Genomic DNA, 25428 nt, shown 5'->3' with positions numbered 1-25428 from the left:
ACACACATTGTGCTTCACATGCCTACACACACACACACACACACACACACACACACATTGTGCTTCACATGCCTACACACACACCTACACGCTGCTCTGTGGCAGAAATGCATGACGTCAGCTGTTTTCTTGTGCTGCTGAGCAAATATGTGCCACATTATTCAAAATTAAAAGAACAAAGACATGTCTGATCCAACAACGACGTTTAAGAGTTTACCATCTTCCTCTCCTGCTGCAGTTTCAGTGTGCCAACAGTGCCCCCTATCATGCATCCGTGGTACTGCACAGAAAGAAACCCAGTAAATACTGCAGACCTGGTGTGTGAGACTCCTAGTCTTGGAATAAAACAACACAGTGAATGTGTTTTGAATGGGCTTACTTATTACCCTACACAGATATACAATGATGTGTAGATATACTGATTATTGATGAGCAGGTATGCAGAAGGCTGGTACAACAATGTTGCATTAATGCAAGGATATATGTAAAAACTCTCAAGAAGGCTCTTTCCAGTGATATCAGAATTGCTGTTGGAAGAATATTTAATTGGATGGTTCATCCTTAAATTAAAGCTGATCTTTTTTTACGTGTTACTTCATGTCTTTGGCCAAATTAAGCATGATTCATAATACCATAACATTTGAAAAACAAAATTCATGTTTTCTAGGAATTCTTGTTTTATAGTAATAAAAATACTATGAGATTTGCTGGCTTCTAAAATATCTTCTGAGTTGTGATTACATCACTCTCCATCAGGCAGGGAAGAATAATATTAACCAGCGATATCATGTTTCACCTCAGCTTTCGACCACCCCCACCTATCATTGAGAGAAAACCTTCAGCTAGCTGAGAAACCGTCTCTGATACTATGTTTCACTCAGAGATACGTCACAGTGCGGAATAGTGTGTGTGCTCCTGTTCTGTGACAGGAAAACGGAAGAAAATGGTGACTGGTTAACATCTCTATACAAAAACATCTTTTAATAAACTGACTGACTCATCATATGTGTAAGTCATCGTCTAGTTTATTCTCAGTAATTTCAGTAATTTGGGTGCTTCAATGACGACAAGATGCTTTATGATCTTTGAGTCAAATAGACTTTTTAGTTTTCATCTGAAAGCTTTTTTCAAAGCATTGCTCCAAAGAACCATTATTAACCCTTTCTTGTTAAAGCGTGAATGTATATACAGAAATATTACTGCTGTCGGAACAAAATCTTGTATCTCCAAAACTGTAACTTTACAGGAGAAGCAAAAAACATACTTTACTTTTAATGTAAGTCAATGGATCCAGTCTTTCTTTCCAAGTAATTATGGGCCATTTCTTTTGGCCAATACATCATAAAATTTACACACAATATGACAAAAATGGAGATACAAGGTTTTCTTTCAACAGCAGCGATATACAGTACGCTTATCATGTGGTATAATCTACACCAATTAGAAGAGTTAGTTGACAAACTATCTCAGTATTATAATTATTATTAAACAGGATTAGGATTATATACACACCAGGTCCAAAGTTTTACTACAAACCTCAGTAACCATGGCCGTAACTAGACTGTGACCTAAACATAACTCTGAATAATGGGGTCTAGTATGCAATAAGCCTGGAATTATAAAGGGCTAAACACATTTTTATGTATTGATAGCGATAGCAACATATTTTAGTGTTTTTTGGATGGAAGCATGCATGTTAATAGTGTATACAATATGGATATCAATTTTGAAATGTTGGTGCAACTTTTATGTCTGTCTGTCAATGCCTGATCCATTTGTTTAAGTGACTTAGGCTAGAGTGTTATAATGAGTGAAGAAACACAAAAAAGACATTGATATCCACTAATGTTTGCTGGATTGCATTAATAGAAGTTGGCAACTAATTTACAATCAGCACCGTTATTCCCTTTTAGGTGACTAAGGTTGAGATTTAAACAATGAAGTGTAAAATGTAAATCTCTAGCTATATTTGTGCATTACGAGTTTATTTGGTGCAATGCTTTTCTGTACCTGCCACAAACACACCTCGCCTCTCCTGTTTGGCCCTGTTTTAGCCTGTCATGGATATTGTCCTGACAGAGAAGTGCATGAAGTGGTTCAAGTGCCAGTAACAGGTGCTGAGGAGAGAGAGAGGGAGGTTAGTGTGTCTTAGCCTGGGCCAGTCTCAACACCCAGTACACTGGACTGAGGAACAGCAGGTAAGCAACATCTACACGCTTTAATTTCCTTCAGTCATTAACATCACTGACTTTTCTGGTAATGCAAAAGTTAAATGAATTTATTTACAGTTGTCATAACAATTCTAACTATAATCTGCTTTGATGTTAAATATTTAATTGCAAGAAATTCTAGATCATTTCTATTGGTCCGCTTTTAAGAAAATGTTGATACAGTGTAAAGGATGTAAGAACATAAATAAGGGAATATGGAACTGACAAGGATTACAAAAAGGATGATACATTTCAGTTTTCATGAAATATTGAAAACACAAACAATTTAAAAAAATCAAGCCTTCTATGACTATGAGGTGTGGATTTTGTATATACTTTTAGAAAATGTGATGTAAATACATTAGAGAAATGCTGAAACATTTCTTCATTTTTCCCTTTGTTGTTACATTATGGATCAATGTTTGATTCTCTTGGCTGTACATAGTTAGTGGAGGCGAAGTCTGGAGGTTCCAAACCCCCTGAAGATGTATGGGTTGTATCTGGAAGCAGTGAATGACTACATTAATGAGTCCTATGGGGAGGACGTTTGGAGGCTGATCGAGGCCCGGGCAGAGATCCCTCACCTCAAGTTTGTGCGCCACCAGATGTACAAGTAAGACTCCTCTTTATGAGTCAGCTTCACAGAATGAGCCTGGTTGTAAATGAAAATTAACTCAGAACAGTGAATGACAACTGTAAATGTCCAAGAGCATACTTATTCTGAATCCAGCAAACTGTCTGTCCTTAGTAGTAGTCTATAAGCATATAATAGCTATAAATTTCAAGTCTGAGTTTGTCTTAGCTCTGTAACACCCAGTGAGCAACAGCAAACTGTTAAAAATGTAAGCATCTGCTGCTACCTACATAATTAAGCTTACTGTATTCACTCTCTGCATATCTACACTTGTTAAAACTGTAACGTTTCTTTCTTTCTTTTTCTAGTGACAATCTGATCCTTCGTCTGGCTAAAGCAGCTGGAGAAGTTCTGGGAAAGACGCACGATGAACTGATGTATGCTTTTGGGGTCTATATGGTCAAGAGAATAGGAAACTATGGCTATGAGCGAATTCTCAAGGTAACTGTAAAACATATTAGCTAAGCATTTAAATCAAACCTTCTTTAACCCTTAATCTCTGGATTTTTTATTCAGTGATATTAATCTTAAGGCTTGTCATTCATTTTAATGACACTATAAACCCATGTAACTCAAAAATATTAAGGAAACTGTTTACCTCAATTCTTTCATGTTTTTGCTTTGTGTACATAATGGATTTGTTTTCAGTTCTTAATTAATTCATTTATTTAATGAATTTCAACTGTGAAGTTTGCACTGTACCATTATTGTTATTTACTATTTTGAGTTATGCAGTAACCTCAGTGAAACTACTGCATAAGGTATGTAGCTATGAGAGCAAGGAAAGGAAGTTTAGACCTGGTGACGGGGTGTTTAAGTGGTTTTAACAGGTTAAGACATGCACATGTAAACACAAATGCTTTCTGTCAGATTCATATTGTCTGATCATTATACCCTTTAAGGTTTAGCTATCTGTGATTCCTCAGCCTAATATTCCTGTGTCTCTATCAGGTGCTGGGGCGTAATGTCCGTGACTTCATCAATGAGTTGGATAACCTGCACGAGTATTTCCGCTTCTCCTTCCCCAAAGTGCAGCCGCCCAGTTTCTGTGTGGAAGAGGAATGTGAGACTAGCTTGACGCTGCACTACCGCTCCACCAGGAAGGGATTCACTCAGTTTGTCAAAGGTATCCCTCACACAGCCACTGACTGGTGGGCATCAGTAACAATGTCTATTATTTATGAGGTTTGCTGTGAAATAAAAGTGTGTATGGAATTAACAGTGCACCAAAATGTCTAAATTACACTATCATTTTCAAGGTGATTTAAAGTGAATTTGCTGATAATCCTGTTGTCAATTTATTGGCCACATACAGAGCCATAAAAGGGGCTTTGGAAAGAGTTAACCTCTTTACCACAGTTAGAACAACAAAGTGGAGTTTCAGTTACATCTTGTGCCTGAGATAAACGTTTGCAAAAATAAGTTCCTGTTAAAAAATAGTGTCTGGAAACATCAAAGTGCTTTTGCTTCATCATTTGGACTATTACACTGAATTTCTGTAGTGACTGTTCTACAGGGCAACTCTCTCAAGTGGGCCGGCAATTTTACAACACAGACATTGAAGTGGAGATTCTGTCTAAAGAAGAGACAGAGAAAATGACATACGTGGTAAGTGACCTAAGAAAGATAAGTTTAAATTGAGACAAAGCTCCAAAACTTAAATTGTTTTTTAAATTAAAATGTAGAAGTTGTACAGTAGAGTCCCACAGTGATATAAAAGTATTCAGAACATTTCCAACTCCTGTACTTCTGTAGGTATATAAGATGAACTTTGACAATGCTGCGTTTAAGCACCGGATGCCCCAGCAGAAGACAGCTCCTGGTTATGAGAAGCTCCCTATGAAGAGGGGTATCTTCTTTGACATGTTCCCCTTTAGTGTGATCTTCCGCAGAGACATGACCATGTATCGTATTGGAGATGGCCTAAAGGAGGTGTTCTCTGATCTGCAAGGCAAAAAGGTCAACGAGGAGTTCACCTTGGTGCGGCCCATGCTGGAGTTTAGTTGGGACAATGTAAGTGTCATGCCAGGGGCACATGTATTTCGGTTAAGAACATGCACTCATTAAAAAGGGGTTATTCAATGTCATGATTCAAATATCTTCCATGCTGGAACAAAACCTTGAAAAAAAAGGAGATTCTATAGAATTGTATAGAAATGTTAAAAATCATTTAAAAAATGAAAAACAGAGATATCAAGGTCTTGTCCCGCCAGTGATGATATAGTTTTTTTATTAAAAAGCTTTTCGCAAGGCTTCTATAAAGCACCAAAAAGAAGTCATATAATCTTTTTTGGTGCAGCATAGAATGGTGTCTGCTAAGAATGTAGACTCTCTGTACTTGTACACTATTAGAAATAAAGGTTCTGTGCAGGTACATTTTTTGTTTATCAAGGTACAAACAGTGTAAATGTACCCTCAATGGTTCAACAGTGGTTTTAGGTCCAATTGTGAACCTTAAATAAGTTTCTGTCAGATGAAAAGTAATTTTTTGTACTGTGTCATTTTTTCATAACCCAGTGTTTTAAAACAGATCATTAAAACAAAAAAAGCCATGATATGAGACAGTGTGTATGGAGTTAATACTACTTACAATATGTAATTTCAATGGATTATGGTACAATTATGTCGCCTGAATAAATGTACTGAGATGGTTCCTTGAGGGTACCACCCCTGTGAAAAGAGGGGTACTGCCTCAGAGACAGTTTCATACCTTTTCATTCTGAGAATGCAGATATAAGTGCAAGGGGCTCAATAGTGGTGGTGTCATCTTTGTTCATTCAGAACATTCAAAGCAAGAATCTGAACAGAAACTGTTTGTAGATTTAATACAAGAAATAACAAGAACTAAATTGCCCATGAAACAATGAGAGGAGCTTTCAGATGAAAGGAGCAGAGGAAAAGGCTGAGCATGCAAAGCATTTCTAATGCTGCTGGTACATAAAATACACCAGCAGACAATAATGTACCTGTATCTAAACTGAGCAGCAAAACTTTCAATGCTATCTGCTCCCTCTCAGATCTACACTCACCTCAACAATGTGTTTGAGTTGCTGTCAAAAGCCGTGGTGGAGAGCAAGCAAAAGGTCAACATCCCCAAACTCAGCAAAGAAGAGCCTGAGGAGAAGGAGGAGAGTGAGAAGCCAAAAAAGGAAGAAAGAGGTATACACATTGCCCTCACTTTGAAATCTGCTGGCAGGGTGTAGTATGGTGAATATTTCAGCAAGAACAAGAACAAGTACAATTCCACAGTACATTTCAAGTTCTTTAAACCTAGTCTACAAGACTTCTACAAGACTTCTACAAGACAACTACAAGACAACTACTTTTCTTGTCATTTTTTACTGTATTTATGTATATTTGTTATTATCTTGATGGTATATGCTGCTTTTACAAGCAGAAACACACTTTTGCCAAGACAAATGTTTTTATGTAGTGTGCATAGCTGCCTAAGATTTTTGCCCAGTACTGTTATATGTAACAGAATCCCCTCAGTGAAATGTTGTCATCATTTGCAGAATAAGTTTTTATTATGCAAGCAGCTTTTCTTTTGCTTCCTCTGCTCTATCAGACATAAAGGTAATGGAGGAGATGAAGGGAGCAGATCAGGAGTACAGCAGTACACTAACCCAGTACAACAGCTCTGCTAACTCTGGAGGAGAAGACATCGAACTGCTTGCCTTCCAGACAGTCACTGGTTAGATACCATATAATAGCTCCTTCTGTACTACTATAAAACATAAGGAAGCTGCATATTAATTTTGTCACATTGTTAGCAGAACAAGGATACGTTTCCAACACATTAGTAGGTTAAAGAACAGCACTAGACATTATATTATATTATTATAAATTTGAGCTAAAGAATTACAACCTTAACTACGATTTCAGATGGTTGTTTCTAGCATTTTCGTTGAAGGTTAATAGACTTACAATGACTGTCTCAAAGGTATGTGACTAACCAAGGCTCTCTTTTCCATTATATTTAGGCAAATGCAGTGAAACCATATTTGAGGACATGCGAGAGCCACCCAAGAAGCCTCTCCATCTGAAGGGCCAGATGAAATATGTTCCTCAGTGGGATTCTCTAATCTTCCTTGGCACACCCATGTAAGCCTGCACTGCTTTAACATGAAGTGTCATGAAGTGTTTCTTTTTTATTTCATACAAGCATTCACTTCACAGCAACAAAACTGCACTGATGCTTAAACTTGATTTTGCATTCTACAATTGCGTTCTAAATGTCTCAGTGTAATTGCCTGGAACTGTAAAGCAAGAGCTAAACATGATACTGTGAAAATGCCCTGCTTAACACAAACATTGCTAGAGATGACTTCCTCTGCACATAACTCTGTCCATTCCCTTTTCAGTATTGAGACAGTGGAGGACATGATTAAAATGGGTGTTTATGTCAATGACCTCAACCTGCATGACTCCAGCAGAGAGCTCATTCTGGCAGGAACTCAGCAATCAGCCGAGCTGCAGCTGGCCCTTGATCAGGTACCAACACTTTGTTCACATAAATTTTCATTTAAATCCATTTTGTGTATTAATTTGTATTCTTTATTATGTCTTTTTATCATCTTTTCTGATTATGAAAAACACTCTGAATTCCTCTGTGAATATGTATATTACATATAGTGCAGACAGTGAAACAGTGTATTATGGATACAGAGAAAATTAAGCTAACTTAATTAACTAAGATTACACTGTATGCTGCTGTCACCTGCTATAAAGGAGTGCATGTGGTGTTTGTACAGGAGCAGCAGAAATATGCCCAACTGCAAGAGATCATTAAAAAGCTGGATGAGGAGAAGAAGAGAGGTGACTCGCTGCTGTATGCCATGATACCAAAAGCTGTAGCTGACAGACTGCGCAAAGGCATCACAGCCCTTGAGACCTGTCAGGTACATAAAAATGCAAAACGCATAGACATAAAACACATATAATACTGCTGCAGCTCAATTATTTGGGTGCTTTTACATAATACACTGACTATTGGCTTTTGCCAGGCCATTGTTGCAGAAATTCCTAATTAGCTGGCTTTGTTAAAGAAGAAATGTTCTTGTTCACAGAAAATTCAACTGCTTTTTTCTAGAGTCTTACCCTGTTGCTCTATTATCCAGGTTTTCCCAGATGTGACTATCTTGTTCAGCGATGTAGTGAAGTTTAATGAGATCTGCATCCACATCACACCTATGCAGGTGGTGGACATGCTCAATGAGATCTACATCGTTTTTGACACTCTCAGTGAGAAGCACAATGTGTACAAGGTAATATTATCTACAAAAAATAAATTAAAAAAAGGCCAGATTCCATAGGAACATGGATTTCTAACCTCCTCACTGTTGGTGGCAAATTAAAAGTTTCTGCTAGGCTTCAGAGGTAAACAGGTAAACAACAGGTAAACCTGATGTCCATTGTTCTCAGGTGGAGACCATAAGAGATGCCTACATGGTGGTAGCTGGAGTGCCAAATAAGACCACTTTTCATGCCCACCATATCTGTGACATGGCCCTAGACATGTTGAGCGCCATCAACCACCTCAAAGACCCCTCCACCGGAGTTTCTGCTAGGCTTCAGAGAAAAAGTAGCTAATCACAAAAGCATGGTCTGATATCCCTGACCACATAATGCTTGAAAGCATGCACAGTGCTAATGGATAGAGTATTTAAAAACAAAGTTAGTATTTTCTTAGACAGCAAAACATTAGTGTAGTACAAATACACAGTAATTCTTGTAAAAGTCTGATTGGCATCATTGGTTTGCAATGCCAGCTCAAGTTTTAATTTAGGACAATAAACAGGTAAATCTGATGTCCATTGTTCTCAGGTGGAGACCATAAGAGATGCCTACATGGTGGTAGCTGGAGTGCCAAATAAGACCACTTTTCATGCCCACCATATCTGTGACATGGCCCTAGACATGTTGAGCTCCATCGACCACCTCAAAGACCCCTCCACCGGAGACAACATTCAGATCCGTGTCGGTAGGTGTACAGTAACCACTGAGATCTACCATGCCCAGTATTTCAGAACAGAAGCCCTCATACCTGATCATTTACACTGGTTGTATTATTTACTCAGCTGCCAGACATTTAGCACAGATCACATCAATTTCATAGTCACTTAACTGACCTCTTTCATGTTCATATTCAAAATAGTCATTCGCCACAACAATTTCTAAATACTTTAAAGTAATGTGAACATTGAGAGGATGATATGTGCACTTGTGGTGCAATTCCCAGGAATCCATTCTGGCATGGTGGTAGCAGGGGTGGTGGGGCTGAAGATGCCACGGTACTGTCTGTTCGGGGACACGGTGAACACTGCTTCTCGCATGGAGTCAAACGGAGTGGTAGGGAATGACCTAACTGTGCTGCCGTAATAACCATTTCCTCATTTATAAATAATGAGGCAACCCAGAAGGAGGTGATGAGGCTGGTCCCAGGACAAGCAGAGGATTAAGAATGTTAATCATGTTAATTTGAATTGGAAGTTAATTATGGATGTCCTGTTTATCAGTGTCTTTCTGTGTGTTTAGGGCATGCAAATCCACATTAGCCAGACCACCAAGGACCACTTGGAGCATGAACCATACATCATTGAAGAAAGGGGCAAGATTTTTGTAAAGGTACATATTACTCTCCACTGACATCATCCAGTCTGCCAAGCATACAGTGCCATTGTAATGTGTATCTGTGGCCTGCAGACAGAGCAACAAAGGGACAGTTTTTGTGTTTTGTTTCTGCATGATGTTAGTTCTTTGACAAACAAAGGAATTAAGAAATGGCTCTTCTAATTGGCTCTTTTTAAGCATGTAAAATTACTTGATTAAATATGAAAAAAAAAATGTTTTCTGTTTAAGGGTAAAGGCTACATGAAAACTTACTGGCTGAAAGGGAAGAAGGACTTGTCCTTTAAGACTCCAGCTGAGCTTCGGTACAGCAGTGAACAGAAAGACTCTGAAGACAGAAGCTCTAATGAGTGAGTAGAAGATTTAGGAAAAAGACAACATATAAAACAGAACAGCACAGAATAGGGGGGCAGTTGTGGACTGGAGGTTAGGGAACTGACCCTGTGACCTGAAGGTCGCTGGTTTGATTCCCAGTGCTGACAGTCCATGACTGAGGTGTCCTTGAGCAAGACAGCTAACCCCCAATTGCTCACCGGGCGCCATGCATAGGGCTGCCCATCACTCCAGGGAAGTGTGCTCACTGCCCCCTAGTGTGTGTGTATGTGGTGTTTCACTGCACGGATGGGTTAAATGCGGAGGTAGAATTTCCCCATTTGTGGGATTAAAAAAGTATAACTTAACTTAGAGTCATGGCTATTGCAGTCATACTCACTGTCAAAATCTAAATATGTAGTTCTTCAAGGGTTCTTCAGTAAAGGCAACAAATCCAAAATCAGGCTAAATAGACTCTAAATTTACACGGACTATTGGTTTTATATAGTTCCTCTTCACTTGCTACACGCAGCTATTATTATGTCACTAACAATGACTGGGGTTGTTTCTCTTCTCTTTTCTTCTCACTGTTTGCAGTTCCACTTGTACCAACACCAAGCGCTCTAACTCCAATCTAAACATCCCCAATGAGGAGCAGGCAGAAGGCAAGCCCACCCCAGCAGACTTACCCCCTGACACACTACCACCACTGGAGGGCACTACAGACACGAGCACCGTCACTAATGAGCCCCAGGACAAGGAGAAGGTCAAAAAGACAAAGAACAACAAAGGAGGCAAGCCAGAGAATACCTCTGGCAATGCACAGGAAAGCACTCCCCCTGCTGGTAGCCAGAAGAAGACAAGTCCAGTGCTCAATAATAAAAAGCACAGCTTCAGAAACCAGTATGCGCGGTTACCAGCCAACCTGCCCATGCGCAGTACGACTTGCGCTCTGCTCTGAGAAGCCAGCAAAGATTCATCATGTAGTCTATCACAGAATGAACTTCTAAAACCTCTGCTTTGCAGGCAGAAGAAATCTAGAACTTCTAGAATTCTCAGACAACCTTACAGAAAACAAACTGAATTCCAGAACCTGAAGCGTAAATTTCTCCATACAGCCGTGGATAATAAGTTTCACAGATTTACACTCCATTTATGACCTGCCGACATTTAGCGGCATCAGTACTGATACCACAGCAGTGTTTTAACCTGATATACTTACCAAAAGCACCTGGCGGAGCTGAGCGGTTTGCTGTTGGTGTGCTAGTTTCCATGACATAACTGGCTCATGAAATCTGTTTTCTGTGTTTAGTATCATTTTCCTGGAAAACTTGCACATTGGCACCTTTTATAACTGGAGAGATTCTGTGGTGTTTCAGACATGTAAACAATTCCATAAAATAAAGAAAAGACAGTACAATATACAAAAGTAGTATGCAGTTAAAAAAACAAACAGTAACATTCAAATGTTACAATATACTTATAAACCACAGCTAAAAACATGTCTTTGTGCAGCATGAACATATTAAATGCTATAATATAGAGAACCATATGTGTATGCTGCTGTTATCAGGGGAAGAGAGGTGCTGTCCTTTAGCATAAGTATCAAACCATTAGAGTCAGGCTTTCCAGTTTGACCCATAATGTAAGAACTATATACATATAAAGTGTGACTCTGTATTGACTATATTAGTGTATTTGTACAGTTACATTTTTGATGCTTATTAAATCAATATTTCACATGATAGCTTGTGGTACATCTGCATTGAATCTGTATTGAATTTGTTTTGTCAAATGTTGGAGATGTGTGGATATGTTGCTGGAGCTTTTTAACAACTTACTTACGGTCCCTGCTGGACTGAGAATAGTCCACCAACTAAAGACATCCAGCCAACAGCAGGCTGTGGCCAGAAACTGACCACTGATCAAGAACTAGAAGATGACTAAATAGTGCAGCAACTGATGAGCTATGTAACCACACCTACAAGATAGACCAACAAGATAGGTGTACCTAATAGAGTGGACAGTGAATGCAGCACACACTAGCACACCACCACCATGTCAGTGTCACTGCAGTGCTGAGAATGATCCACCACCCAAATAATATCTACTCTGTGCTGGTCCTGTGTGACCAGGAGAGCTGACAAATTATGCAGAGAAACAGAGGGACTACCATCTGTAATTGTAGAACTACAAAGTGCACCTACATGTTAAGTATTTCAAAAAAAAAAAAGCAGACAATGAGCATAGATACAAAGCAATTAAAAATGAAGTGGCCAGTGAAAGTATAGTATAGGCATTTCTAATTAATTATATGAAAAAAAAGTTTTAGGTGATGAATACACACTAAAAGCAAGTGACCTCATTAAACATGTAAGCTCACACAACTCCACACAAGCACACACAGATGTTATCTTTGTGCAAAAAAAGTATTCACAAGGATATATCTTCATAAGAAACAATACAACAAAGTAATTATGAATGGGTCTTGTTTATTTAAGGCTTTGGACTTTGGAGAAACCAAGACTCAAAGTGAATCCAAAAATGTACAGCATTCATGTACTTTTTTTTTTTTAAGTGCAGATGTGAGCAAAACTTTGGGTTTGATTATAGTATCTCACCACACATACAGTCATATGAGATGTCACTCTATGATAAAGAGGAAGCCACCAGGAAACCATGTAAGCGACACTTCCTGTCTGTTGCCTTGGAGACGAGCCTAATTCCGCAGCTGCCCTCACTCTCCCTGCTCTGCTGCTCTCTTTCCAGAGCAGAGCACTGATCTACAATCATTTTCCTGCCTGATCTTAGTTAAGAATATTACTAAAATTGGACAGTTTGCTAAGATTTTCAAGCTCTAAATGAACATTTGGGTTATGAAAATCTTACATTGAGAGCTTTAATGTAAAAAATATTTTAAAAATATGACTATTTCCACAAATTTTATAAGCTATCTCAGAGTCATCCTAGATTGAACTGGTCAAATGTTCACCGTCACACAGCAAAGCCTAAATCACATAGTTAGCGAGTTATGTAGAACTAAGCTGACCACAAAGTCTGTAAGCAATCACTGGCTAATGACCAGAGCCAGATGTATAGAGGCCTTTTATAAGGATTGGCTTTGGTCCAGATGGTTGCAATTCAGATAATAGACAGATAAGCAATCATCTTTGGACTTCATGTCAAAGGCATAATACTGCATATGATGAGCGTGTAATAAAGCCAACATTATTTTTTAAAAATAAAAACTTTAAATGTAGACTTGTATGCTACAAGAAACAAATGCTAGCAATTTATTGAACATATTGTATTGTGAGCTGCAATATGATCATGCATTCAGTGTACAAATAACTAATTTAACCATTCAGTTCTAAGCAGTTCCCAGTTTCAAGAATGGGTTGCATAAGCGCAGCAGTGTTGTTTATTAACCGCATTTGGCAACATAGTAGCCACAGAGTGCCATTTCAGTTTAGTGTTCAATGAAAATGTTTGTCTCCTACACTTTTCATGAACAAAGAAATATGAATTATAGTGTGTTTTAGAGGATGAACAAAAAATGACAAATTAATTGAAAATATAACAAATAAAAGTCTGTAAAAAAAAAAAGCCTGTAAGCTTTGCACCATTCTGTGTGGAAGACTACAGTAAGCAAGCGTGATGTCAAATGGTCCTCTACTAACATTAATATAATTCCACTTGTTGATTGCACCGTATAACACATGCTGTCTCACTCGTCCGCCAAAAGAGTCAGTGTGAATGTGAATCAGATCGCAACAGTGCCGTTGACTATGGCCACATTCCAGTAATAGTGGCCACAAAAAAGAGTAAAGCCCTCCCTTTTCAATGGCCTGCATCAGTGGATTACTGCTAAATTCTTTACAGAGGTTTCACTTGTTAGGACACGCTGGGGCAAAGTCAGCAGCTAACAGAGTGAGAGAGAGAGAAGGGTGGAGAGAGTGTGTATGTGTGTGTACGTGTGGTGAGGGTGAGAGAGAGAGAGAGAGAGAGAGAGAGAGAGAGAGAGAGAGACAGAGAGACAGAGACAGAGAGAGAGAGAGACATGCACACTTAGGGGTGTGTCTTAGACAATTAGTTCCTCAAGGAAGTACAAGTCAAATTATCTTGAAACACAGTGGCGAGCAGATCAGAGAGTTTGTCTGAAAGATTTTATGCTGTTCCCTCCTTGTCTGAAGAGAACGTTTCACCTAAAAAGAAAATCTGGATGTTAATCACCTGATCTGAGCACAGGAGGAGGACAGAGACTTAACAGAGAGGAGGGAGGGCAAAGAAAACGCAGGTAAGAAAACTCTACACTCTGCTACTGACCTATGGCCTCTCCAAAGAAGGCTTAAACAGCAAAGCGCAGGCCCAGAGGCAGATGTGGCATTAGTGAAAGCTCATGTTAGGTCTCTCACACTGACATGTGTGGAGGTCAGTGCATTTAAGATGCATTTGGAAGTCTTTCTGGGGAATAGTTTTATAACACCATTAAAAAGTCTAATAGACAAGAAAAATGCATTTATGTAATTTCTGTTCCTCTAAACATAAATGAGAAAACTAGCTCTTTTTGTCAGCAGGGCAGGGCAGTAAGCTTACACAAATCTTTAGCTCTTGTGTCCAACTCCTTCTGTCACATGCAATTTGGAGGGAACACATCCTGTGTTCAAGCTGGAACAGGTACTCCTGCCTCTTCTGCTCTGGCTTGAGCAGAAAAGACAGATCCATATGCTGCCATTTGCTTATTGCACAATCACATTTTTAACATTGGAGTTTCCCCATCCAACGCTGACCTAATTAGGTGGAGGTGTTTGCTGCTCTGTCTAACGTAGAATAGCCATAGCCTGAAATAACCTAAAGGGCCCCTCTAGCCTGCGAATTGACTCACTGCGTTGTGAAATGTGTTGAAGAAAAAAAAATGGTTGGTAACTCTTTACCGCTGCCTAACAGATCAGAGTTTCACTTCCTTTATGAACAACCATGTACATTCCTCAGTTATCTTATGAAAAACAACCACTGCTCTGAGCTGGACCTGAAACAATATGACACACGCACGGATGGAGTATGCTCACCACAGCAGAGGGCATACATTCCACATGCTACCAATGTGTGCTGTCTCTTTTACTCACCTGAAAATACACAATCAATAAAGCAGTGACAAAAGAGGAATGTGTGGCCTTCGTCACTCTTTGCACACATTTAAAAAATAATGGCGCAAATAGTGCCACAGAAGAACTACTTTCAGTTCCTAAGCCTTTCAATGGATGGTTCTTCATAGTACCATTTTTGCAAGTGAAACAAGTTTGAAGAATCTCCACACAATGTAAAGTTTCTATACAAGATTTTTCCTAGAACTGTATATTCAAGAAAAGAACCGTTTAAGAACTTTCATTCTTGTGGGGCTGCCACTCATCTGTATACAAGTACACATTCCATTCCATTCTGTCAAACCAGCCATTGTAAAACGCTTGGCAGCTAGAAGCTCCAGAGAGATGGCTAGAGTGCTAGCCCCCAGTAGTCGACAGCCTGCAACAGGTTATGGCCTGTCCCTCCGCTGCTGTCAGTAGGGCTGCCTCTGTGGCCTGCTGCTTTGTAATGACAGGGTTAGTGCTGCTGCCTGCTGCTCCAAACACACTGGGACTCTTCTCATCCTATAAAAGCACCAGGCTTTGCCTCTGCTAATACATACATACAGCCTCAGGCTACGTGCTGCAGTCATCTTTGGAATGTTAAATATTTACCTTGTCTGTGGATAATTCTCCAATCAGATCTCTCCATAAAAGCAGTTGTCAGCGTGGGCCAGGTTCCCTGCTAACACTTGGCAATAACTGATTTAGGAATGCCGGGCCATGGGGCATCAACCAACAGCATTTGTTAAAACCAGCAAGTCCACCAGAGGACTTTTCAGCTGAAGCAAACACATTCTCATCTGGTGGTATATAGTGCAGGCTGGGCACATTTTGAATTCGGGTTATTTGACAATGTATGTGAAAATGATGTTGCACTCAGCACAAGGCTAATCAAGCAACACCTGCATGGAACTGGACAAGAACTGTTATCAAGCTGTTCCACCTCCATGCTCCACAGTGGGGCTTCAAGGGTGGGCTGACTCAGTTTTTCCGATTCAATATTTAACTTGAAATGAAAGATGATACTGATTTAGAATGAATCCTTAACATAGTAAAAATGAGAGATGATAAGGGCATCAGATGTGACGTCACTGGCACAATTGAGTTTATTGTCATCATTCTGTCCATCTCTCTGGAGCTTTGTTAGTCTCATGTTTGCTTAGACAGTTACACACAGCAGTGTTCTTTATTTAGTCTCAAGCACACATTTCTTCACAATGAGAATGTGCCCTATTTACAATAAATGAGCAAAAACCCTATTCATCACTCCAAAATAACATGTTATTGTAAGTCAATGTAAAGAGATTTTATTCCAAGTGATTTTGAGAATTTCTATTGGTCTGTTCATCATGAGATTCTCACACAATGTTGGACACTGGGTGTGCTGAAATGTTTGGGTTTTTTTTGGACAATTATTGTAAACTATGCTGATATAGTCCTCTTATGGTACATAACATAATAATAGCTATTACCACAAAGTGCAATAGAAGAGTGTAAAGATCTGTGCAGAGTTCTCTTTAATTCTTTTTCTCCTGCCATGGAGAGCTGCTTGATGCTCTCGGAGCTCTGACGATCCCATGTTACTACACAGTCTTAAGAGCGTGTGGATACTTGCGTGAGCTATGTAGTCAGCTTTCCTTTTCTACTTGTCTTTGCATGCTCTCTCAATTGCACAAACTGAAAACAGCATGACAAGAAGTTTAGCCTGCTCATGTCTTTCCCTCTCAAAGATCTGTTACTGTACTCCATGAGTACACAGTACCTTCTAAATATAATAATATATTTGTCAGTATTTATTCTGTCACTCTTCAGTCTGAGTCTAACCCAGGAATAAAGTCTATGTGTATGTACCTGTACTTTATATCATTGACACAACACTAGTTTGATATTTAGTGAAAAGATAAAATAACTGTTTGAGAATGAGATAAATACAGAGATATGAGAAAGTACCTGACAATGACAAGTCTTTAGTTTTGTTTACATGATGTTTTGGCACTGATGAAATACTTTAGGGTGAGATTTTCCCCCAGCACTTGGTTTTCACAACGAGGCCCTAAGGGGGCATCCCCAAGAGTCACAAATCTCAGTAACACAGTAAACAAACACACAAAAGAAACAGCGGATGTGCCTTTACAGAGTCATACATAAAGGACAAATCGTCACTTGTTCACCTAAATGTGATGTTCATTAAGTTGCCTCAAACATTATACTCAGTGACCACAATGTGATTTAACTGTACTCACAGTCATATGCAGACGATTGGGTGACCAGAAGAAGTTTGGGAATAGTTACATGAACACACTGACATAAAAATATTGACTCAGAAATCACTACTTATTAAATGAATGTTATTTGTATTTGTTTTAATATTAACATTTTGGAGCAAATAAATAGGTACTACCCATATAAACTAGATTTAAAATAGAATTTTCTCAGGTACCTCAGACTTTTGCACAGTATTGTAACCAAAACTGTGAAGATTTTTTTCATTTTTACAGTCCTTGTTATAGTTATATCTTGTGCAGCAATTTTTGTATATTGTTAATGCCGTTTTATTGAATCATCCATACCCATGTGATTTGATTCTCCATTTCAAACCAGTTTGCTAACTTGTTCTTCTCTCACTTCCTTTTTCTAAAGAAATGGAGAACTTCAGCTCCAAGGACTTGGCTATGAAGGCCCAGAAAAAAATTCTCAGCAAAATGGCCAACAAGTCAGTAGTGCAGATGTTCATCGATGACACTAGCAGTGAGATACTGGATGAGCTGTATCGCGTGTCAAAGGAGTTCACGGGGAGCCGCACAGAGGCCCAGAAAGTGATTAAGGACCTGATTAAAGTGGTAGTGAAAATTGCTGTGCTTTTCAGACACAATCGTTTCAGTGAGGAAGAGCTCTCTTTAGCCCAGACCTTCAAGAAGAAACTACAACAAGGAGCCATGACAGCAATCAGCTTCCATGAGGTAGCTTCCTCCTTCCCTTCCTCTGATATTGGCAGCATTTTGTCTCATCACAGAGCCTAAACCTAACTTGCCCCTTTGTATTTTTCTAAAATAAAGAAAAATGTGATGCCTTTTTAAGGAGAATACCATCACTTTATTATCTAAATGGGCCAAATTTCCTAAGAAATCCATCTTCATTCCTAAAGACACTTTCAAAGCATATGTGCTATAATACCACAAATACCATAAAGCCTGCTTCAGAAATGCTCCCAAGAAACACTCAATGATGTTTTTGGCAAGCTTACTCACATCACAGATTCTGCTGTAGGGAGAAAACCAGCTAGCTAGTACCATTCAAAACATATTTTTAACATTATTAACACTATTAACATTAGCCAGAATATTCCTAATGGCCCGTATGGTATGCCGGTTCTATAGCAATTCCTAAATACTCCCATAATTTTTATAGCCAGTTTGTAATTGTAATCTAAATTTTTCTGGCATCACTGAAGTCAGTTGACTGACAGTACAGAGTTTTGTAGCCTGTGTAATGTTATGTCGGCCTTTAATTGTCTCTTTCATGATTTATTTGGCTTTGACCAAAAGGCAGGCATTGGCTGGGTCTTTGTACAGTTATGAAATATATCTAACCAAACATTTGCAAATATAGCCAAAGCATAAACCGAGCTGTTAATAGTGCTCCTTCCTTTCCCACACACGACTGCTTAATGTCATGCCAAAAGACGGACTTGTGCCTGAGGGTTTAATATATTAGCAGTTTAAAGGAAATTTGAAGGAAAAATAAGCTGTTTGTTTGTTTATTTATTTTTTTACTTTTAATTTTCTGCTCTTGATCTCATTATGTATGGCACATACCTAAATCAGATGCTCTGCATCACATGCTTTACATATGTGCATATATGTTTGTATTTCGTTCATGTGTTTAGATACTGCATACATAAATTACATAAACCACACCGACCCTGTTTTCAGTACAAGTAATTCATAGAAAACCATAGTACAGTTGTGCACATTAAAGAGAACTAACTCCTGAGCACAACAGCTGTGCCAAATATGTGTGGTTTACAACACACAATTCACTGTAAAGTCAACTGGCACAGCTATACATTAAGGTGTTAAAATGAAGTAGCTACAGAGAAAAACCAAAGAACAGTTGCTCCAATCTGTTCGTTTAACATGTTGGTAAGGCCTGGGTTGCCTTTTTGAAGACAACACTGTTTTTTCTCTGTCCCTGCATGAGCTTCTTCTCAGCTGAACCACAAAAAGGAAGCATGTGAGCTGCCAATGCTAACAGAAATCTTCCTGTACTAAAAAACAGCAAAATTTAGAAAAGTCCATTTAGAAAATGTGAAGATGATAATGATTATACTTTCTGCAGAACAGCAGAAAGCCAGGTGAAAATACCTTAAACTATCCTCTACAGAGAACCAAATTTCTGTTTGTTGGCTGAGATTGACATATTGGAAAAAAAGAAATGACAACATGTGCTGTACTTTTTCCACAGGCTACATTTTTCCCCCAGGTATATTAAAAGCTCAACAAAGTATAAGTAATTGTGCATTACAATGTGCAGATGTGTGTTCTGTGTAGAAGCATCCAATTGGCATCCACTTTTCACATACACAGATTTTGAACTGATGTGTTTTGCCATATGTACTTTTTCGTCTAGTGTGTGATGAAAACTATTGGTTCAGATGCTCCAATATTTCTCTATTAATACAGAGTATTATTTTCCACTGTTAATGCAGTATGCTGTTTTAGGTGGTTTTCTATTTGCAGCAAATCAAGAAGTGAAACATGAAAAGGCCAGTAATTAGCATAATTAGATTCAAAGCCAAGATTTAATTCTTCATGTCTGAAATCTGTAGCTCTCTCTGTGATATTCCGATCAGTCATTGCATTTCTTGGCAGACACCTTGAAACATTCTGAATAATTTCTAACAATCTCAAATGAATAGAACTACTTGATGCAAGTTGATTCAGCTTGTTCCTCAGGGTTCCCCCCAGAGGGTCCACATTTTCGCTCCAACTCACTTCACAACACACAAAGATGAAGGAAAATGTGAAGCGCCTGGGGGCCCTTAGACCAGGATGGGAAACACTGGTCTAAATTTCTAAACATAAGAAATCATATTCAAAATATATAATTTTATAATAAACGGCTTAGTATAATATTCTAACATGTGGGCAATGGTTTATATGGTTGTTATTAAAGCTAGACCTCCCCTGAGCACTGTTTTCAGTCTAGGACTATGCTTATGTGAGGACTTCATGCGTTAAAATGCTTAGTGTTTGCTTCAAACCAGATAATTTACAAAGATGTTCTCTATGCATCAATCTTTTCTGCTTCAGGTGGAGTTCACCTTTGAACAGACGGTGATGTCAGAAATCCTAACTGCATGCAGAGACATGCTGTTGAAGCTCGTGGCCACTCACCTCACGCCAAAATCCCACGGACGCATCAACCACGTCTTCAACCATTACTCTGACCCTGAGCTCCTCACTCAACTTTACAATCCAGCTGGTCCATTCAAGTCCAATCTCAACAAAATCTGTAACGGACTCAACAAACTGTTGGAGGAGGGCAAGTTATGAGAGCACTGTGGCAGTGGGACTCTTAAGTATTGCTTTAAAGGGACCACCAAAGTGCTGGACCACAGGAAAGCTAGATGAGAAACCTAAAGATTGAACACATGGTGGCTAACTCTGCTGACAATCCCTGGTCCTGTTACAGCTCAACACTGTGGTGTGGCTCTTCCATGAAAATCACATTTCACATCCTTGCTGACAGCACAAGGTCGACTGGATCAATCTTACTTTTTGAACTTAAACCAGTGACAATGAAATCAACTAAAACGTTTTATTTGGTGTGGCGAGTTGTTAAACAGAGCTCTTATGGACTACAGACATTTGCTAATATTTCAGCTACTAGATTTTCTGTTTTTGATGATAAACCTTTTCTTTAACGGTTCTCTTATTTGAAAGGTTTTCTGAACATTTTTCAAGAGGCAGTCTATGAGTGCAGAAAGTAACAACTTGTTTTAAATTTGCAAAACATCCCTAAATGAAAATTAAGAATTTTAGAAGAACAGCCAACAGTGAATACAGACATAAGTTAACAATAATATGATTAGCATTTTAAAACTAGAATGCAATTGCAATCTTTTTTTTGTTCTAAAGAAAGAAGAAAACTGTAACATTATGCATCTGAAAGGTGTACTCAGCTGGAATCTATGAGAACATCCCATACATGTAAGGGAAAAAGGCAAAATGAAAACCAGTTTCATAAAACTACAACTCATCACTGCCACCTAGTGTTCATTTGCAGTCAGGTTACTGGCTGATAGATGCAGTTTCCAGAAGAATGTCCTCGCATAAAAAAACAAGAAAACCAGTTTAGTTGCTCATTTTGTTGCCATGTCAGATAGTGATAATTCATACCCATAGACCACTCGGTAGGGACAAGATAGGCAAATACCATTTGAATTAGGTTAAGATAAAGTGCTTGTTTAGGCTGTTTTAAGTTATGAGTCAAAAGTACATGAATTACCCTAAAATAACTGTGAGAAACTGACAGTTATGATTAATATGAATACATGAATAATAAAAAAACAGCACTTCTTGTTTCACAATGAGAACAGTGTGGTGCTAATTCCATGAATTCAGTGACACAACTGAACTTTTATTTCAGTCATAGAAATTCCTGAAACTAAACCTCGTGCCTTGCATTTCATGGATTTATGTGGATCTTCAATGCATATTCTCTCTAAATCTAGTCCTAAAGCTTTGCAGCAAAAATACTGGACTTCTCTAATATACTGCATGTTATTACCTCAAAAACCATCATTTTATAACATGTGTATTACAATACTGACAAACAGAATCAGCTGTTTTGTGTACAACACAGAATTTATTCATCATCAATTGTTCATGTGTGTCTGTGTGGTACTATTACATTTTCATATTTGTATATGGTATAACACTGTTAAAAATATAAGCTCAGCCCACATGTACATCACAATGCATTCATCTTGAGAAATTCCCTTTGGCAGTCAATGTGTCAACAGTCAAAAACCTGTCACTCTGACTCCACTTGTGGAGGTGACACTGTTGTTCATGAACATTCTCACTGAATTCCAGAGCTTACACATACAAAAAAGTCAAGTCTATATTGGCCACACCTTTTTAAACTCACGTGCCTGCTAAACAAGAACCAAATAAATAGAACACCACATGTGAAAGCAACAGGAAACTTGTAAACTATATGCAAGTTGATTGCCAAGCAGTAATAACCAGTCTGCCAATTCCCTGCAAAAATACAATAAAATTAAATAAAATAAACAAGTCAGTGTATTCACAGCTAACTTATAATTACAGAGATGGCAAGAGCACTGGAGATAGGGAAGGTCTGATTAGAAATGTTGACAACAGTGGGGTATTTCACAAAGCTGGAATTCTCAGTGAGCTGAGAATGCTCTTTACCTCTTTTCCCATTAGACAGCTAAAATTTTTGGCTTAAATTTAGCTAAATGAGAAATCCTGCTTTGTCAAATACTTCCCTGGCTGTCTAGCAGCTACGTGACCCAAAAAAAAGCACATAACAACCGGGAACAGAACAGTAAATGTGCTTAGGGAATAAAGGTAGATTTAAGGCGTTTTCCTTAACCTTTGAATTTTAACCACATTCACATAACAATGTAGTGTTTACAGTGAATGTTTGTGTCAACAGTGCATTTAAACCCACAAAATCAATTCATGCAAATAATGTTGCCTTGTAAGTAAAGCCTTATGTTCTTTATGAAATCATTTTTGTGAGGTACAGGTTCAGCCATCCATCTGATGGATAAAGGGAAAAAAAAACATTGAGTATAGAGGGCAGAGAATAGAAAAAAGAAGTAGTACTGCTGTACAGTATGTATTGTAATGCAACCAATAGCAGGCAACAGGCTAGAGTGCCAGGACAGCATGACCTAAGGCCACAGTGGCACATTCAGCACAGTGTCAGTGCACATCACTTCCACAACATAACCAATCAATCAGCCATCAAGTGCATAGATCCTGGCAGTCCAGACATTCACCATACAGCACCAATATTTCAGAAGGCATGAAATTAGACATCCTCAACTCATCCACCCTCCTGCATAATCAAAAATAGGACACAAACCAGACAACTGCACTAAACAGCCAGTGTCAGAGCTGAAAGATCTCATCCTCTCTGTCCCTCAGTTTTTTGGTACGTTTGCTGATGGTGAGAGGCACAGCCCCCAGTATGGCCTGCTGACCCTGGGAAGAGACACTTGAGCCTTGCCTGCTGTGACGGAGCTGTTCCATTGAAGAAAACCTCAGAACAAAAGATTGAAAAGAATTAGAATAGAAAAGAAAAGAATTAAGCCAGTGGCTTGTCATGTATGCAGTTGAATGCAAAGATTATGAACAGTTAGCTTCCTGGGTTTGATTGATGGAGCAAGAGTTGGCAGTTATTGCACCAATTTTGATATTAAACAAGAAGCACTGCAAATGGATGACAGTAAAACGTGGCAGATAATAAATATAAACAACAGTGAATTATAAACTAAAGTAACAACATTTACTTACTGTTCATCTCCCTCTTGACATGTTTTTATGGCTGCTTGTTTTGACTGATCAATCAAACTATCCATCCTTTTAAAATAGTCCGATGGAGAAAGATCTGATGGCACTTCTTGACTTTCAGAGTCTGTTTGGCCATTCCCAGCAGGAACCAGATGCTGTGAAATACGCTCTTCTTGATTTGACAGTTCTTGCAGTAGCTCACTCTCATTAGTAAAGGACAGTGACTCTGTCAGCACAGGGATTGAGAGGAACTTCTTCAGGAATATTGAATCATTGGTATACAGTCTGTTTGCCCGTTTGATTTGCTCCATCTGTAGGAGGTGAAGAAATGGTTATGTAAATAAGCTTAGGGTCAAGAGCAAAGCCTAATAAGCTATGTTCATATGCTAACTATATAGAGCATCTCTAAAATTCTTACTTACAGACACGCCGTATTTCAGTGACAATCCTTGCAGAGTATCTCCCGGTTGAACTTGATGTTCAATTCGTTTTTGCCTGACTGGTGATAAGGAGGAAGTCACCAGACTGCCATATGACTTCGTACGCTGCCCGCGAAGGAGCCCGTGTGTCCCGGTCAGGGAAGATACACGGTCCGAGGACATGGCGAGTTTTGTTTATGACTGCTGACCCTCCAGCAGGCGGAAGATTACCCGTCTGGCTATGACGAATCTTAGCAAGTGAAACAACACGATGGTTGCCACATACCGATTTCTACTGTACTGTAAACTTACCTGTCTACCTAGCTAGCTCGGTCAGCAAAAAGAGGGTAGTAAAACCACTTCACTGCCAAATATATAACTAACGTTACTGACCAGCTAACGTTAGCTATAGTAGCTAGGTGAGATATTAAGTCTAGCCAACACCTCTCCAAACAGGGAAAAGTTACTACTATAACGTTAACGTTATGTCCATGACTTGCTGTACTACACTTCACAGTTTAACAGATAACACTAGCCAGCACTGAAGGTTAACGTTAGTTAGTTAGCTGACCTAACTAGTTAGCATACTTGCCAAAAACCGCAATGACAGTAAGTTAACTACGTTAGTTAGACGAGTACACAGTACTTGAGTTAGCCAATGCATGACTACACACTGTAGCTAGCTAGCTAAGTAAAAAGCAGATCGATGTCTTACAAATTAGCGTCAGCTAGGTCAGCAGACATCTCTAGCAGTTGTGTACAACACGAGCTATAAGACGCACTGACTAAACGGGTGCTGTCTGTGTAGCAGGAAGCACACGAGCTACTAACATAACTCTCCGTATCGCCTGCCTAACTTGTGCAACATATCAACAGAGCTTGGCATGCTTAGCTTAGCTAACGCTAGCTAACTTCCACAGGTCTGTTGAACTCGTGTTAAAGCTGATGAATAATTCGCTCCTTAAACGTTACCTGGGACGGGGCTCAACATCTTTCAGACGTATTTCGGAAAGAGCATATAACAAGCAACATCAACTAGCTATCTGATTGGCCAGACTAAATAACAGCGTCTCATTTTAGTTTGCTGCGGTTGAGCGGACTAGCCGTAGCCTATTGCGCTCACTAAACTAATCTGGCGTTGCCATGGTTCCGCCCTGCCAAAGTCCTTATAGGGAAGCCTGCCCACTCCACAGCCCGGTCAGTTACTTCCACTCATACAAGACGAGGTTTCTACCTCTTTGAATAGGGAGGGACCTAGAAAACCGAAACTATAACCCACATTAACGTTACACAGATATATTTGAAATTATTAAAATCTGACAAAACCGGCATAAACAGTTTATGGCTTTAATAACACACAAAAACACGGTTATTTTCTAGCTTGGTCTGGCTACTGCGCATGCGCACCTCTTCACAACGAGTGGGCGCTTTTCTTGCTTGCGGCTTAACCAGCAAACCGATTGGCTCTTTTTATAGATGGGCGGGTCTTTCCTCGTAAACAGATGCCATGATGTGTTCCCATTCGTTTAACAACCAGTGATCGAT

At 39.1% G+C, this 25428-nt stretch overlaps 3 protein-coding genes across 3 annotated transcripts; 2 read left to right on the top strand and 1 right to left on the bottom strand.

The window, feature by feature from the left end:
* The first annotated feature begins 2145 nt into the window (after positions 1 to 2145).
* Positions 2146 to 11521, top strand: LOC108441933 (soluble guanylate cyclase 88E-like). The gene is made up of 17 exons (XM_017721706.2): positions 2146 to 2198; positions 2656 to 2823; positions 3153 to 3285; positions 3796 to 3970; positions 4361 to 4452; positions 4600 to 4857; positions 5862 to 6003; positions 6413 to 6538; positions 6828 to 6948; positions 7209 to 7338; positions 7599 to 7745; positions 7965 to 8111; positions 8671 to 8827; positions 9086 to 9195; positions 9382 to 9471; positions 9706 to 9824; positions 10384 to 11521. The coding sequence occupies exons 2-17, from the start codon at positions 2696 to 2698 to the stop codon at positions 10745 to 10747; spliced, it is 2439 nt and encodes an 812-aa protein (XP_017577195.1). The 5' UTR covers positions 2146 to 2198; positions 2656 to 2695; the 3' UTR covers positions 10748 to 11521.
* Positions 11522 to 13887: 2366 nt separating this feature from the next.
* On the top strand, positions 13888 to 21510 carry tnfaip8l2b (tumor necrosis factor, alpha-induced protein 8-like 2b). Its single transcript, XM_017721705.2, has 3 exons — positions 13888 to 14083; positions 17553 to 17872; positions 20225 to 21510. Exons 2-3 carry the CDS (start codon positions 17555 to 17557, stop codon positions 20465 to 20467), a joined length of 561 nt encoding a protein of 186 aa, XP_017577194.1. The 5' UTR covers positions 13888 to 14083; positions 17553 to 17554; the 3' UTR covers positions 20468 to 21510.
* Positions 21511 to 21787: 277 nt separating this feature from the next.
* lysmd1 (LysM, putative peptidoglycan-binding, domain containing 1) lies at positions 21788 to 25020 on the bottom strand. Its single transcript, XM_017721704.2, has 4 exons — positions 24856 to 25020; positions 23887 to 24133; positions 23468 to 23775; positions 21788 to 23213 (listed from the first exon to the last, which is right to left on the bottom strand). The coding sequence occupies exons 2-4, from the start codon at positions 24064 to 24066 to the stop codon at positions 23063 to 23065; spliced, it is 639 nt and encodes a 212-aa protein (XP_017577193.1). The 5' UTR covers positions 24067 to 24133; positions 24856 to 25020; the 3' UTR covers positions 21788 to 23062.
* Positions 25021 to 25428: the final 408 nt, after the last annotated feature.

The sequence above is a fragment of the Pygocentrus nattereri genome, chromosome 3 (assembly GCF_015220715.1).
Source record: "Pygocentrus nattereri isolate fPygNat1 chromosome 3, fPygNat1.pri, whole genome shotgun sequence".
In the NCBI taxonomy this organism is placed as follows: domain Eukaryota; kingdom Metazoa; phylum Chordata; class Actinopteri; order Characiformes; family Serrasalmidae; genus Pygocentrus; species Pygocentrus nattereri.
The sequence above is the reverse complement of the archived record's forward strand: the minus strand, read 5'-3'. Positions and strand labels throughout refer to the sequence as shown.